Here is a 15761-nt window from a genome sequence, read left to right as displayed (position 1 = left end):
ACAGACAGGAATGCTTAACATACAGTGAGATTTATTCTTTGCATATATGTTGTTGTTTTTATGTTTGTCATGTTTTCCATCCACAAACTTGGAACCATGTAGGAAGGAGCCTGAAGGTTTTGCTGCAGTGGAGTCGGAGTTGAAGTGAAGCATTCAGTTTGAATGGGTGAATCGGGAAAGTAAAATGTGTTCCATGAAATTGCAAAAACAGAAAGAGCAAGTCCAATTGATGTGAGCATCTTATCTGGTCACCAATAGATGGACAGTGAAGAAATGAAGTGTATTGTAGTGAGTTAGTCTGTCTCAATGCTGAAAACCTAAATCCATTTATTTTGTTATTCTTCAGAGGCATTTAGATGTATGAACTCATTCTGGAAGGACATTTTATTGATCACATTTATATTTTAAACACAACACTTACTTCAACTTGGTTGCCCCTTGTCACTAATTTTGTTTGCGGTGTTTGTGGAATGGATCTCAAGGCCCAACTGTGGAAAGGAGTAACCATGAAAGAAGATATGGCATGAAAGGAAAAGAAAGAGACTGAAACGAAGGATGCAGGCGAACTGCAACAAGAAAAGACTCGTAAACATCATCTCTTCTCTGTTCCTGAGCTTCCTCTTTTGCTCTCCGTTATCTGATGAGTCTTGCTCAGCCTGTCATGGCTGACTGATTGAGGCAGCCAGTCACTGCTTCACCACCCCCAACCCTCCCCTCCTCCTGCACTACCTGATGTAAATAACCTCCCTGCTGGTTCAAGGTGGGACGTCACTTCGACTCCATTAGTTTATTTTATTACCACAGAAAGGCTGGACTTGGAGCGTTTGTATGAAGAGAGAAAGAAGGGTATGGGGGTGTCTTACACAGAGACTGAGGCGGTGAGGATGGAGATGGGCAAGAGAGATTAGGATAGACAGAGGAAGAGCTAGTGAGAAATAATGCAGGATGATAGAAAGAAGCAATCTGCAGGAGACAGACAGGCCTGAAAAAACAAAAGGGATGGCGGCAGTTGATGCCAGATGGTGTGGTTGTTACACCTGAGTTTTATATAAAGACACAGAGACTTTGTTTCTTTAAAAATATGAATAACATATGGATATTTTTCATACCATAACCACATGAAAATATTCTTCCTGCTGCTAATGTAAAATTCTTTCACATGATGGGGTGTTCTTTTATGGCATTGAATGTTTTCCCAGTGTCTTCTACACAGTGTTGTATAAAGTACTGAAATCTCAGTCAAGTAAAAGTATAAGTACCTCTCCAAAATATGACTTTGGTAAAAGTCCAAGTCACTGACTGAAATGTTACTTGAGTTAAAGTCTTAAAGTATCTGAAACTTCTTGTACTTAAGTATGGAAATTACTGTAAAAATGGATGTACTCAAGTAATGTAATGAAAAGTACAAGTAAAAAGTAAAACAAAGCAAATGCAGTTTGAATGACATTTTTTATATTTTGGTAAACTTGTCAAATACACTTAAAATAATGTACACAACCAAGTGCAGGCAAAATTAAACCTGCTAATAGATATACCTGCAGGCATCATTTAGTTAAGAAAATTAGGTGCTTCATCTATAGCACAAGGTTAACTTAACCTGCTTTACAACTGAACCAGCTTCTTAGTAAACCCTCCAGGACAGAAAATAGAAAGTTTTTGTAAGCCTTAAGTTCAAGTAAGGTCAGTGCTGAAAATGAGAAAAATAAATAGTACAGAAAATGCGGCCAACATGAAGAAAAAGAGCTGTTACGATTACTCTACTTCACAAATCAGTGAATCAGTCAATGCTACAGTCAGTAGGTGGTGCACACAACTGGTCATTATGCAAAAGAAAAAAGAATTGGGAGGGAAATGCAGCTTATTGGCATCTGTAAACCTGGTTTTGAACTTGCATGCCTTTCCTATATTCGTTAAATTTAGTCTAAATTGCTATCGCTATGGCTTCTGCCCCCCCTTGAACAGAGGAGTCTAGGTAGCCTGCTACAGTCAACATTAGGCCTAAGCTAAATACACCACGTGTGGAACTGAAACAATGCCAAACAAAGTTCATTTATGGTCAACGTTTCACAATACAGTAGTGTCTAGTGACCAAGCTATAGTTACTGAAACAGGAGGATTATAACCATTTCATAAGATGTTACCTGGACGGGGAGTTTTTGTAAGATAGAATTTCCACATCTTCGGGCAGGAATAACATAAACTGCATGCGGTACGACGAATCTTTAACACCCACGAAAGAGTATATTGTGTTTAAATAAGGCCATGGGCTCTCATCACCAGCTGGTGGTTCCCCTGGAGCCGTGTCCGACGTAGTTGCAGTCGTTGTGGTCTCCGTCTCCTCCTCCATGTGACTGCTGCTGATTGCGAGACTTGCTTTGTGTTTAATGGGAGAAGCGAAACAGGTGTATCCTATTGGAGGTGATGAACAAGCCCAGGCAAGTAGGCTACGGACTTTGTTCGGTAGCCTACTTGCTAATCAGTAGGTGGGGTCAAAACACTTGCGTTTCTCTTTCTCGCTTTTTTGTAACGAGTAACTAAACCACACATTGAAAATGTATCGGAGTAAAAGTACGCAATTAAGTTCGGAAATATAGTGAAGTAAAAGTGAAAGTCATCAAAAATTTTCATACTCGAGGAAAGTATGAAGTACTCCAAAATATACTTAAGTAAAGTAGTGAAGTGTTTTTACTTCGTTACTATACAACACTGCTTCTACATTCAGATGTTTTGGTTTGGTGTTCACCTTTCACCACCTTGGGTCAAAAATTCCTTCCATAGCGACGATCTGCTGGTGATGTGGGCTCACTTTTCTCCAGTGGTGCATTTGGAAGAAGCTCAATGTCTTTTTAAGGACCAAGATGAGCCTCTTATTGCCTCTGGAATGGCCTGCAGATCTGAGAACTTGAGAAATATAATCAACTGCCACCAGGGTGTGTGGCAAAAAGAGGTTGCATAGCTTTATACTTTTTAAAGTCAAGATCAACATGATAAAAGTTGAGTCGACTTGTTAAAGTCTAATTGACTGTATGTATTATAGAGCTTTTGAAAACACACCACAGAAGCCCGACCCAAACACCAAGTACATAATTTTGGCCTGACCTTGCCCGAATTACAGGTTGGGTTTGGGATGTAGCTCTAAACTCTGCCACTGTACCGCAGTGTTAAGACACCAGCTCACTTCTGCTTCCACCACTCTGTACAAACAATGAGCAAAGATTGCTAATTTTTTCTGTCATTCCTGGGTCTCCTGGAAACAGTGGACATTTAAGACATTTTGTCTTAAATGTAACAAAAGGTGGTTATAAACAGTATTCAGTCAGAGAAATTGAATAAAATTACACACCATACCTTTCAGATTTTTGTTTGATCTCAGTGGTAAACCAGTGTCATTCCTCTGAGCTAAACTTCATTCATCATCCTTTGGTCATGAAGACTGCATTGCTGGCTTTTGTGAAGGATTCCTATGATATTGTTGGCCTACTTTATCCTGGCAGAGCCAAATCAAAGCCGGAATTGAATTTTGCATTTTGTAACATGATTATTATTATTTATTTATTTTTTGCTTTCTTCAGTGGTCTGTTCATGTTCAGCTCTTTTTGCACACACATTCTGATATATCTTTTCATTGCTTTAGGAAAACATTAAAACTCACCAAGCTTCCACCCTACCTGCTGGCTGTCGCCCGGATTTTTTTCTTTTTTTTTTTTTTCTTAAAGGTTTCCTTTGTAATCATGGCCAGTGTGTGAAGTAAAGGCTGAAGCCAAGTGATAATGATGCTGATAGTGTCAATCATGCTTCACCTCTCCAGCGCTGTCTCTCCTGGCCTATCATCTCTGGGTTTCTTTCACTTCTCTATTTCAAAGCCAAAAAAATAAAAATTACCTTCAGTGGTCAGATCTGTCAGATCGTATCTCTTCTCTCTGGCTTTAATGTAAGCAGATTCTCAATCAGCCAAGATGAATCCAATCAAGGAGGGAGAGGGGAGGTGCGACAAACTGGGGCACTTTTCCCAATGACTGCTGGAGGCCTGGAGATTAGAGGACAGAGAGAGTGTGATGGAGGTTAGAAAGCCACACTTTCTGTGCCGTGTGTAGGAGAAAAGGCCTTTCAATTCAGAGATGCATTCATCACCTTTCTTTCCATTTGTCTAACCTTCCAGGCTGCAGAAATGCACATTTTTGGCTCTTTTTCTCTTACTTTAAATTATTTCCACCACATGGTCGCTGAAGGGGAAAACGGGAGGAGGCTGCTTTCCTGGAATCGGCATGACTACCGGTTGATTTATCCAAAAACTTTCCTCCTCTCTCTCCCTCCCATCCCTTCATCCCTGCACCACCAACGCCCGGTAACGGCTCTCCCTTGTCTCCTCCTCTCATTTCCAAAGCTTAACTTCATTGTCTCAAGCCCCTCTCTGCTTTCATCTTAAGACAAAGATTTATGTAAATCTTTGGGCCAGCGTTAATGCGGAGCGCCTTGTGAGAAATAGCATCCCTAAATCGTGGCATTGTTGTTGGAAATGACAAGGCAGGCCCGTTAATCCTACAATGCGATCATCCAAATGTGTCATAATGCCGTGTGTAGGCAGGCGAATCTGAATATCAAAAAAGATGCTGCACACCTCTTATGCGGCGCCTTCAGGACTTCCAGCGCTAACACACTTCTGTCTCCTCCTTCCTCTGCCTCTTTTAAAGAACTCGCCCTGCTTTGTCACCTCGCCTGCATTCAGAAGAGGGAATAAAAAACATGCGAGATGCCTCAGACTCGAGAAATCCTCCTCACATTAAGCTTCAGATATGAGGCTTTGATTTACTTCGATAGTGACGAACCGCGTTTGTATAATTAGGATTTGGAATCAATCGATAGCTTCTGTTTTGTCACCGAGATGTATTCATCACAAAATGAGCAATGTGACGTTTTGTGCTGGAAACAATATGCAGAATGAATGCAAAACAAAGGACTCCCTGGCGTAACGTCATGTTTGGAGCATTTCACTAACAACCAGCTACTTTTTATTCATTTACTTACTAGATGATGAGAAAGTGGGTGAGAAAATTTTATTTTCTCATTTCTGTTTTAGAAAGAGCAATTAAACAGCTATTTTAATCAACTGGACAGTGTCCAGAGTGGTGAATGGTAACGGAAATAATTAGGAGCGCCGCCAACGGACTCCTTCTTGATTGGCTGTGAGTTAAATGGTCGGTACCTCCCAGTCTAACCCCATCTCCTTCCAAATCCTTCTACTTGATTCTGGTAGTGAAGGAGCCCCAGGGGTGGATTTTGTCAGGGAGAATAGTAGAGTTGATCTGGAAGGCTTAAGACCTTACTGTACCTGTCAACAGTGTGGCTTTGGCACTGACGACCAGCAGCTTAAGTCATTTCAAGTTTTTTTTCTTTTTTTTTTTTTTTAAACGAATAGGGGAGAAGGCACAGCGAGCGCTGACAGCCAGTCAGGGTCTTGAAATAATTCCATCCCTCTGAATAACCAGAGGTGTCTGTCTGAGTTAATCCTCCCCAACACACACACGCGCGCACGCACTTTGGCTATAAAAGCATGTTTTGGGGCTGATAGTGGCAGAAAGGCAAGTCTGAAGTCCAACTCAGTTCTATTGACTGATTAAAGTCAATAAAACCCATCAAAGTAAATTGCAGGTTTTCCCAGAACTTGCTGCAGAAAACACAATGATATTGTAGGCTCAACAATGACTATTGCAGCACAACAGGGTGACGTTTTAAATTTTATTCTTTTAGTGATATGTCTAAGCACAAAAAGAACAGCTCAGAACAAAGGTTTGAATTATTACTAAACTTTATCTCTTTTCTTGCAAATATAGTAAGCTAATCATTTGACAAGGAGTGTTTGTTTCAGTTAAATTGACAATATGCAGAAGAGTTTGGGCTCGAGTGCATAATGAACCCCCATCATCAACCCTCTACTGCCGCACTTGACAGTTGGCATGAAGTATTTGAACTGACATTCTGTTTTTGGTTTCTCCAATCACTGTGCTCTGCCTTGTGGCCAAACATCTCTACTTTGATCACATCAAACTAAAGGATATTGTTCCAGAAGGCTTTTGGTTTATTCAGAGGTAAATTTATCATTTGTGCTACTATATTCTTTTTAGGAAGACGAGGTTTACCTCACACTTGCAAATAATTTCCACCCATTTCTTACCGTCATATCTTGAAGCTGAACATCCCTATGTTATGCTTTTGAAGACTGTGACATACAGTATATACATATACCCTATATATACTCTTATATTGATGGAGAGCAACACCTGCATCTCTAGGGTCATTACTGACGTTCCATGTTGGCATTTTATTAGCACACAGTTATATGCTCTGCAGCAGTGGTTCTTGGTTCTCAAGGCACACAGCCCTGCATGGCTTAGATGTTTCTCTGCTTTAATGCATCTGATTCAGACGACTGCAGCTCAGCAAAACTCTGTTAATCAGCCATAAATTGAAATCAGGTGTGCTGAAGAGCCTAAAATGTGTGTTTTAGGAGTGTTTTAAAGACCAGGGTTGGGAAACAACACTCTAGAGCAGCAAACTGGACAAACTTTATTTATAGAAATGGTTACTTTTATGATGCTCTGACGATCAATGCATTTAATCCACAGTACATACTGCAATATTGATTTGCGTCCCAAAATGCTGATTTCACAAAATAATATATCTGTAGAAAACACTGTTATAAATGTCAAGTTCTTCTCAGTTTAATTTTTTTTTCCCTAACATAATCTCCACAGATACTAATTTATGATTATGTAAAACAAAACAAAACTAAATGTTTCCCATGTCTATATTGCTGATATTTAAGCAATTATTTTGTACTAATTAACCAGTTAGCTCTAATTATACCATCTCTACCATAAATATATCTTATATTACTTATGCCTGGTGTGGTTGCAGTCTGCCTGTCTTTGCAACAGAAATCTGCCATTTCAGAAAAAATATTTTTGATTTTTTTAATCTGCGTCTTCATCGAGGCTTCACTCCCTGCTTCGCTCATTTCCTCCCCCTCTTCCCGGGTCTCATTACTTCCCTTCTACCGTCTTTCTCTTGGCTGGGATAATCCCCCCTGTAGGGGACTTCAAAGTGCGGGCCGGCCAGGGAAAAGCCTTAATTACCCATTTGCCTTGAAACTCAAGCCAAATCACAACTCGCCCGGGTCTGTCCGACTCCACACTCATGCCTCCCTTGACTAATTGTGCTTCAGAATCCCCCCCCTACACTTCTTTCTCTCTCTCTCTCTCTCTCTGCTGTGTGGAAATGGAACGATGAAATTAAATCAGAAAAGGAAAAACGGGGAAAGATGTGAAAATGTTTAAGGAGGTGATGAAAGTAATAATGGCCTTATTTCAGGGGGTATTATTATTTTGGATGCTACACTGATGCTATGTAGATTTTCATGTTGTCTATGGCTGTCATTCAAAGTGACGCTGCTGCAGAGCTTTGAATGACAGATAAGAACATTGTAAATTATCCCATCTAATTTGCCTTAGTTTAACCTGAAAAACAACAGTGCTGCTTCTTTACATCAGGTCCAACTACTGGGAACATTCCACATCTTTTTATAGGTTTTGGGGAATCTAACTGAGTTAAGGTAAGGTTCAACATCTTAATAAGTAGCACCGCCACCGTTTGGATGGCACACTGTCTTGATAAGAGACACTAGGGCACACAAAATATATGCTTTTGTCGATGTTGACTGTTTTAGATGAAATTATTTGAGGTTAAAGCATATATTTCAGTCAGAATATGGGAAGAAATGAAACATAGTGAATGATCTTGCCTTACTAGTCTACTATTAACTATTTAGATAGATTATGCTCACCCATAGGCCAATAAGTGTTTGTATTAAAGTATTCACTTTCAATCACAGTGAAATCTGACATGTTAACTGTAGGTTGTACAAGGTATGATTTCAGATTATGCATTCTACTAAGAATTCTACTAAAAGTCACTTGAAGCTACATTTTTTACACATTCAATAACTTAATTATTAAAGAAATATTAAGTAGGTCCATTTATTTACAAGCAATTGCAGGATGACGTGCTACACGTGTCTTTCTACCTCACTGCAGTTGATGACTTCGGACTTCATGCATGCATGTATCCATGCATACAAGCAGATATTTCCTTAGCATTTTAATGTGTACCTCCTCAGCACTTCTCAGTTACTAGCTCTTCATCATGGACTTGACTGCTAAAACAAAAATAAACAAACTAAAGGAGGCTTCTGTTTATTTGTGACTAAATTGAATTGTTTTTTTTTTTTGCTTCTTTAGTAGCAAACCACTCAGTGAATTCCACTCCATGTCACAGATTATTTGCAAGGCTTTTCCCTGTAGCTGCTCTGTAACCAAATGTGATATTTGAATTTGTTTAAACTAATTTAATAATTCCTTTGCACCAAGCAAAATTCTAAATGCAAGCATAGAAAGTGTCCTAGGTGCATATCCTTGCAGTTTTGTTAGTGGTAAAACAATATGTTGTGCTACAGTGCAAAATTCACAATAAATTGTTAAAAATGTGCTCTTTCACATCTAATTGTATCCATTTTATTGACAGAGAGGCAGCTGCATGTAGTGGTGTACTATAGTATTCTGTATGGACTTTTTAAAAACTTACTACAGTAAGATTTTTCTGCACAAACCTCCATTTTCACAAGTTCCAAATTTAACAAACGCTGTGACATCAATATTCTGGTTCTGCTCTGCATCCCCCGAACCAGAACCAAACGAGGAGAAGCAGCATTCAGCTTCTATGCACCACAATTTGGAACAAACTTCCAGAAAACTGTAAAACAGCTGAAACACTGACTTCCTTTAAATCTCAACTAAAAACCCATCTGTTTAGAGTTGTATTTGAAACATAATCAATTATGAATTTAATCTTGGCACTTGACTTAATGTAATGTTTTGATTGTTGATTCTATGTTGCATGACTTTGTGTTTTTGTGATCATGTTTACAAAGACGTTTCAAAAACAAAAATTATTGTTGTGGAAAATTTGAGACCTGTATGTAAACTTAAGAGACAGAACTGCTGATAACCTTAAGTGTAGACCTCATGGGCAATTTGATCAAATGGAAAATATGAGGGGTTGATTTTGAATTTACAGCATGAATCCATCTCTTTAGAAAGATGTTTTGAATCTAGCCTACCCACCTCCATTGGCACTTGTTCTTGGTGCTGTGGTTTCCGTCTCCCAGTTGTTCAACAGTAAATATTTCCTTGCAAAAGTAATATTCTTACTATATTCTGTCAAATCATCTTGAAGAATTTAAAAAATGAGGCAGACAAGCAAGATGGACGTTTGTAACATCTTGTATTTGTGCTCTGTTCTCATGCTGAGGCCTGGAAACTGACATGGAGAACCCCCAGCCTTCCACATCCAGGCCACTGCCAGTGCCGGTCAGAAATCACAAACAGAAAGGACAAACCAAAGGAAAACAGAGTAGTCATAGAAAAAACTATGTACAACCAAAACATCAAGGTGTGTTTTTGTCACTAAAAGGCTGTTTAACAACCTTTATTTGATCCCATTCTGTACAACATGATTCAGTACAACAGTACAAATTGATCAGGTTCTGTTTGGACAAACAGATCGTGGCAGCCCGTGAGTCGGATTGGTCAGAAAGTCACCCCTATTCATTCACAAAGGATGCACACAGCCTACAGGTTAAAAAAAGACAAGCTCTTTAGGAACGACAGCAAGCGCCTACACATGTAATTCAAACCATCCATGAAGAATAATCCATTCCAGAAGAATAAAAATAGATACAGGTCAGGATTCTCCGTGATTCTTCCTGAAAACCAGAACCGACGCTCCCAAAAACTTCCATCACCGAGTTCGTCTTAGCCCAGGCTTGTTTTCCGTTCATTTATTTTTTATTTCTTTACACCCAAGCCAGAAGAAAAGCTACTAAAACTCAGGAATTTACAGTTACATTGACAAAAAACAGTTTCAGAGACCCACAATTTAAATTGGACTGTAAAATAAACGATTTAAAAAAAAAAAAAACAGCATTTTTTTTTATAGTTCTGTAAAATGCCCCAGCATTCTCCAATATTACAAATACTGTTATACTTTTACAGTAAACCAGAAAAATGTCATATATATTCATATATATTTATATATATACCAAAACCCGTCAAGAAAAATGAGAAGCAATGAAGAAATAAAACTCAAAAGTTTTGAAGCAAAACTAAAAAAGAAAAAGAGATTTACATACACAAAAATGTATTTTAACCCTTGTATCAATACTGTAAACTTCTTCCAGACAGAGTGCACTAAATTCTGTTCTAGTTTCTGTTTTTCCTGATTTTTCTCCAGTTTTTGTGAGGTTTTTATTCACTTCCTGATGATCCGGTTTTGGGACAGACTTGTGTCGTGGTCTGTGTGGAATTTGATATAGATCTATATATATTCATATAGGTTGTGCATTTATATGTACATATGCATACATATATATACACACAGACACATTATTATTATTGTGCCGGGTAATCTGCTAATGCTAAACCTAAACTCATAATTTTCTGCTGATTTTTTTTTTATCTGTTTGAGTGTCAGATTTCACTTTACAGTAAATTTGTCTTTGTTCAAATTTGATGCTTCAGGGAAACCGTTGCATTTGTCTCAGACAATAAATAGGAAGATCACAATTCAAGGCACACTCAAGTCAAATTGAATGGCAGTACACAAAATATCCAGAATAAATTAATATTCTAATTACTCCCATTATTCAGTTATTACATTTTTATAGTGCCAGCTTTGGGAAAGCTAAGCCTAACAATTGTGGCACTCCAGCATCAGGAGATCCCAAGCTCCACACCCTTTTTCCCGCTTAGCTGTTTTGTTCGTGTGCATTGGATGGATAAATCATAAAGTGCCGGTTTGTTTCTGAGAACGGTCAGCATTTGAAATAAATGCGATTTGTTTATTTTTAATAAAAGTGCAACTATAAAGTTGGAATGGCTTAAAGCAAACAAATGGATTGGAAATTCAAAACATCCCAAGGTGATAGAGAACATTTAAATCATTTTAATGTTGGTAAAATGTTGCTCTGCAAACTTCTAGTAGAATGTTGTTTAATTCCAATATTTGTCAGCTTTAAATAATTTCATTACAGACATCTACTTAATTGTCTTTACGTACCTAATCCCTTAGAATAAATTAAATTTGACTGAGCTAGCCAAAAAAATGTAAATGTTGAAATTTATAATATGATGTAGATGAAATGCTTTGAAAGGCAGCATAAGAACGAGCGGGTAAAAAATAATAATAACAATTGAGCTGCTATATTTTACCCTGAGACGTCTATGTGCTCTTTCTGTTTCTCTGCCCTAAGTATTGCTCTCTGCAGACTCATCATGGCTTCATGCTCAACAACTAATTAATAATAACACCTATAAATCATGAGGCTTGGTGAAAAATATAATGCAGAGGTGTTTAATGTAGTAAAAGGAGGTTCGAGTGAAAACTAGTAAGTTGTAGAGTTGTAGGATTCAGCAGCTGTCATGTCGAGAACCTGTTTCCTCAGGCTGGTTAGGTTGTTAAGGGTTTATGAATCTTGGGATCTTCTTTCGTTTGACATTTACTATTTGTTATGACACTCAGTGCTACATATCCAATTATATTGAAATGGTTTACAGTCATTTCATGCTACAATGCCAAAAAGGATTGTTGTCCGCATATCATCGTCACGCAAAATAAATTAACTCTAGCATTCGCAGTTGACTCTGAAATTGAAGATTGAATTCTGCTTCTTTTCAAGATACTAAACAATTATTTTAATGTACAACTTCCTACAAGCCGTGTCCGAAAAACAAACAGCCTAAAATTTATTTTTATTTTTTTTCTGTTCGGTTTGCTGAAGAGACTCTCAGGATGTCACGTGGGATAAAAAAAATGCAAACTTAAACAAAACAGTAAAAAAAAATTTACCTGCACGTGCCAAAATACAAAATCCAATAAATACAGAAATTATTGCACAGTTAAAGGCTCCACATATTTAAAACTCATCAGACTGATTGTTTAAAAATGAATGCCAAATGAGGCAGTTTAGACAGCTTCAGTTAAGATCTCATTTTTTTTTCTCAGTTGGCAGTTTTTTAATCAAAAACACAAAGTTAAACTAAAATCAATACAAAAGTATCCAGCTACCCCCTTAATTTGTTGTCCTTTTTTTAGAGTCCAAGGAGAATGGTGCAGAGCATGAAAACGTGTTTTAGACTCTCTCTGCTTGTTCAATTTTGACCTCACTGGTCATCAAATGTTCTCCATGCCACTTTTTCATGTGTTTCTCCAGAGTGCTGTACACACTGAAGGGCATTTGGCAAATGTCACAGCGGTAGACCTCTTTACCAAGCTGGCCATGTGTCTTCATGTGGCGGGTGAGCTTGGAGCTCTGGGCGCATGCATAGTTGCACAGCTCACACTTGTAGGGCCTTTCTCCGGTGTGACTACGCCGGTGCACCGTCAGGTTGCTGCAGTTCTTGAACACCTTGCCACAGTATTCACAGGTGTCGCATCTCCTCCCATCCTTGGAGCTCGGTCGACCTGGACCAGGGCCTCCACCTAAATGAGGTGTGCTGCCCCCGCTGGCGGTGCCGCTGCGGCCGGATAGACCGCCGTCCAGCAGGTCTCCTGGAGGTGTCGAGAAGCGCAGGCTGCCGTTTTCCGATGAGTGCTCTGAGGAGGTGGCAAAGGGCGATTGTCTGGAGTCAGTGAAGCCTAAGAAAGGGTCTTTGATGAAGTGGCGAGAAGCAGCATAGCCCACCAACCATTGGGAGTACACATTCTCAGAAGGGATATGTGGTGCCTGGGGAATGTCCAAGTCCTTCTCAATCTTGATCCTCTTGTTTGAGGAGTTGGAGAGAGCAGGGCTGGTGATGGGGGTGGGCTTTCGAGGGAACAAGCCTGAGAAAGAGTCACCGGAGCCACAGTTCCGGCCATTAATGGTTGTCCGCTCTTCCTGCTGGTGGTGATCCATCGCTCCAGCCACAGAATTCTCATCCATAGTGTCCCGCTGGCCATCAGAACCCCTTTTGGAGAAGGGCATCCTTTTACGATTGTCAACTATCAAATTATTATACTGCTGAATGGAATTGAGCGCTCCACCGTCTACCATTTTGTCAAGGGAGAGAGATGTCTTTTCTTCCGAAGGAGGCTTAGAACCATTTTCCCTGTTCCTGTAGAACTCAGACTCCATACTGAAGTTTGATTCTGGTCGACTTTCGTTCTCCAGTTCCTCTTCTTCCTCTTCCTCCTCCTCTTCTTCATTACCCTCCCCGTGGAAGTCCCCATCACGATTTTTAATGCCCTCCCCAGTGATATCACTGGTGCCTGGTTCTGGGGAGCTTGTGGTTGAAAGGCCATCGTCTGAGCGTCCCGTCATGGATCCAGCCTTGTGCATGTGCGTCTTCATGTGGCGTTTCAGCTTGCTTGCCTGAGAGCAGGCATGGTCACACAGCTGGCACTTGTATGGTTTTTCTCCAGTATGGCTCCGCCGGTGCACCACCAAGTTGCTTTGGAACTTGAATGTCTTACCACAAAACTCACAGGACTTGATCTTGTTCTGAGTCTGGGGAGGGGTGGTGCTTTTTGGGGGCATTGGTGGCAAAGGAGGGGTGGTCAGAAAGGGAGATTTAGGGCCTTGTTGAAAGGGATTGGGGTTTAGCAGTCGATGCATAGGGTTGGGCCTGCTGGGGGATAGTGGTGGCGTAGTGCTGTTTGTGTTCCCTGCCAGTTCACGTAACCGCCGGGAAAAATCCATGGACTGGGACTCCATGGCCATCGGCGTAAGCCGCATCACCCTCTCAAAGGCACTGGGGTGCTGTGAGATGAGGCCCATTTCCTCGGCGCTAAGGCGTTCCAGCCGATGGGGGTCCAGGTGATGGCGGGGAGGTGGGCTGACAAACGGTGGGGTGTTGGGGAGACGGTTCTCCACAAAGCCTGGGGGTGGTTCTCTGAGTAAAGGCCCTGTCATCCTCAGCAGGTGAAAGGGATTGTTTTCCCCCAGGAAGCTGGTGAGTGGGGACTGTGGGATGGAGTCGTTGCCCATGGGCGGAGGCATGGTGAGTCGAGGGGTGAGGGCTGTGCTGGAGGGGTTGGATTCCAGATAGATGCGAATGCCGTGAGTGTTCTGGGCATGCTGCAGCAGGAACCAGGCGCTGGGGAAAGGCTGCTTACAGGTGGTACATATGTAGTTGGAGGGCTCATCTCTGCCACCTGCAGACACACAAAAACAGAATAAAGATTTTATAGTTAATATTCTCAGAGATATCAGCCCTAAACATAACTCTATACTATCATGAAACATTAACAATAGATGTTTTATTAATAAGAGCTCAATTGCAGTGTGTAAACTTTTCAACTGAGGCAATGAGATGTGGTAAATACTTTATATTCTATGTAATACTCTCAGTAGCTGAGAAGACCTTTTTCTCATCATGCTGTCGCAGAAATGCGATGTACTTATCATGCTTTTGACAAGTGAATTTTCACAGTCGGCCTACAACGAATATGTGTTTAAAGAGGTGCTTAATCTCTCACTAAGGGAAATATCTTTCCTTTCACTTCAGTTTAGTCAACCTGGGATTCCCCTTATTGGAGACATATGCACTGTAACTCCAACCCTGAAATTATTTTTAGCCTTAGTCTTTAGTACATTTTAGGGGGGAAATGCGGCCGCAGAGAGATATTTAAAATTAACAGCAATTAACCAGAATTCAGTGCCGTCCTCAGGCTTTATTTTCTTTAACAGAAATTAATCTACTTGTTTTTCTGTCTGATTTAAAGATGCCGCAGACACACACACCAAAAACAAAGAGATGATGCTAATTGTGCTTTTTTATTCTTGTGTATTTATTTAATGAAACCTTGTTTTCTTGACCTACTGCACTAATTTCACATTGCTTGGAAAACATATGCTGCTCTAATTGTTGCCCTTGTTTGCGGGCGTGCATGCGTGTGTGTGTGTTGGCTCATTGGGAGTAAGGCTGAAATGCATTTACTTTACGAGAAACATTTATTTATTTAAAACAAATAGCAGAAAAATAAAATTGTGTGTCCAATTTGCAATCATTGAAATTTAAGATATTTAAATGTAAATTAAACATACAAAAACACAGACAAAGGATATTTGTTTTACAATAATATTAGTAATAAAAAATAATAAATAAAACCTGAATTATTCATGAATTTGTCTTACTCTGAGTGTGTTTGCATTAAGGAGGAGCAGCGTGGAGGTGGAACAGCTGTTCTCCTCTACAGTCCTGTAAGGCCTTTTGACTTAATTATAGCAGACAGGACGTTCACACACACTCACACACCCCCACTTGTACAGTGAAAATAACAGCTCCCCATGTCTCAGCTTTTGTCTCCATGCTTCTCACAAGCTGTTTTAGTGTCGAATCTTAACACTCCAAAGAAAGAAACATTCACTCCCTCTGCCCCTGCCTCCATCTTTCTGCAAACTTCTCATTTGATCAGTGAAGTCATTTAGGAGTGTGTGTGTGTGTTTTGGAGAGTGAAATAATGCACCGAGACGCTATTTGTCTCCGGTCACAGTGGAAGCAGAGAGCCACGGTTTTTGTCTCGGGCAAGTGTGTGTGGATGCATAGGGGTGTGTGTGTGTGTGAGTGAGAGACAGAGTGAGAGGAAGAGAGAGAGGGAAAGAGAGCGCCCTCCCGGGGGAAGGGAGTCTAACGCAGATGGCAAATAAAGTATGCAGCCTGAGGCGAGAG

General features: G+C 40.2%; 1 protein-coding gene across 1 annotated transcript in view; it reads right to left on the bottom strand.

Moving 5' to 3' along the window:
• Nucleotides 1-9319: 9319 nt before the first annotated feature.
• The window catches only part of bcl11ba (BCL11 transcription factor B a), a 40629-nt gene continuing 34187 nt past the window's right edge, over nt 9320-15761 (bottom strand). The window contains exon 3 of the mRNA XM_028000020.1: nt 9320-14244. Within this exon, the coding sequence (XP_027855821.1) occupies nt 12242-14244 (2003 nt within the window). The 3' untranslated portion in view covers nt 9320-12241. The remainder of the gene's footprint in view (nt 14245-15761) is intronic.

This window comes from Xiphophorus couchianus, chromosome 19, assembly GCF_001444195.1.
Source record: "Xiphophorus couchianus chromosome 19, X_couchianus-1.0, whole genome shotgun sequence".
Lineage (NCBI taxonomy): Eukaryota > Metazoa > Chordata > Actinopteri > Cyprinodontiformes > Poeciliidae > Xiphophorus > Xiphophorus couchianus.
Note: the sequence above shows the minus strand (reverse complement) of the source record. Positions and strands in the feature narration are given on the sequence as shown.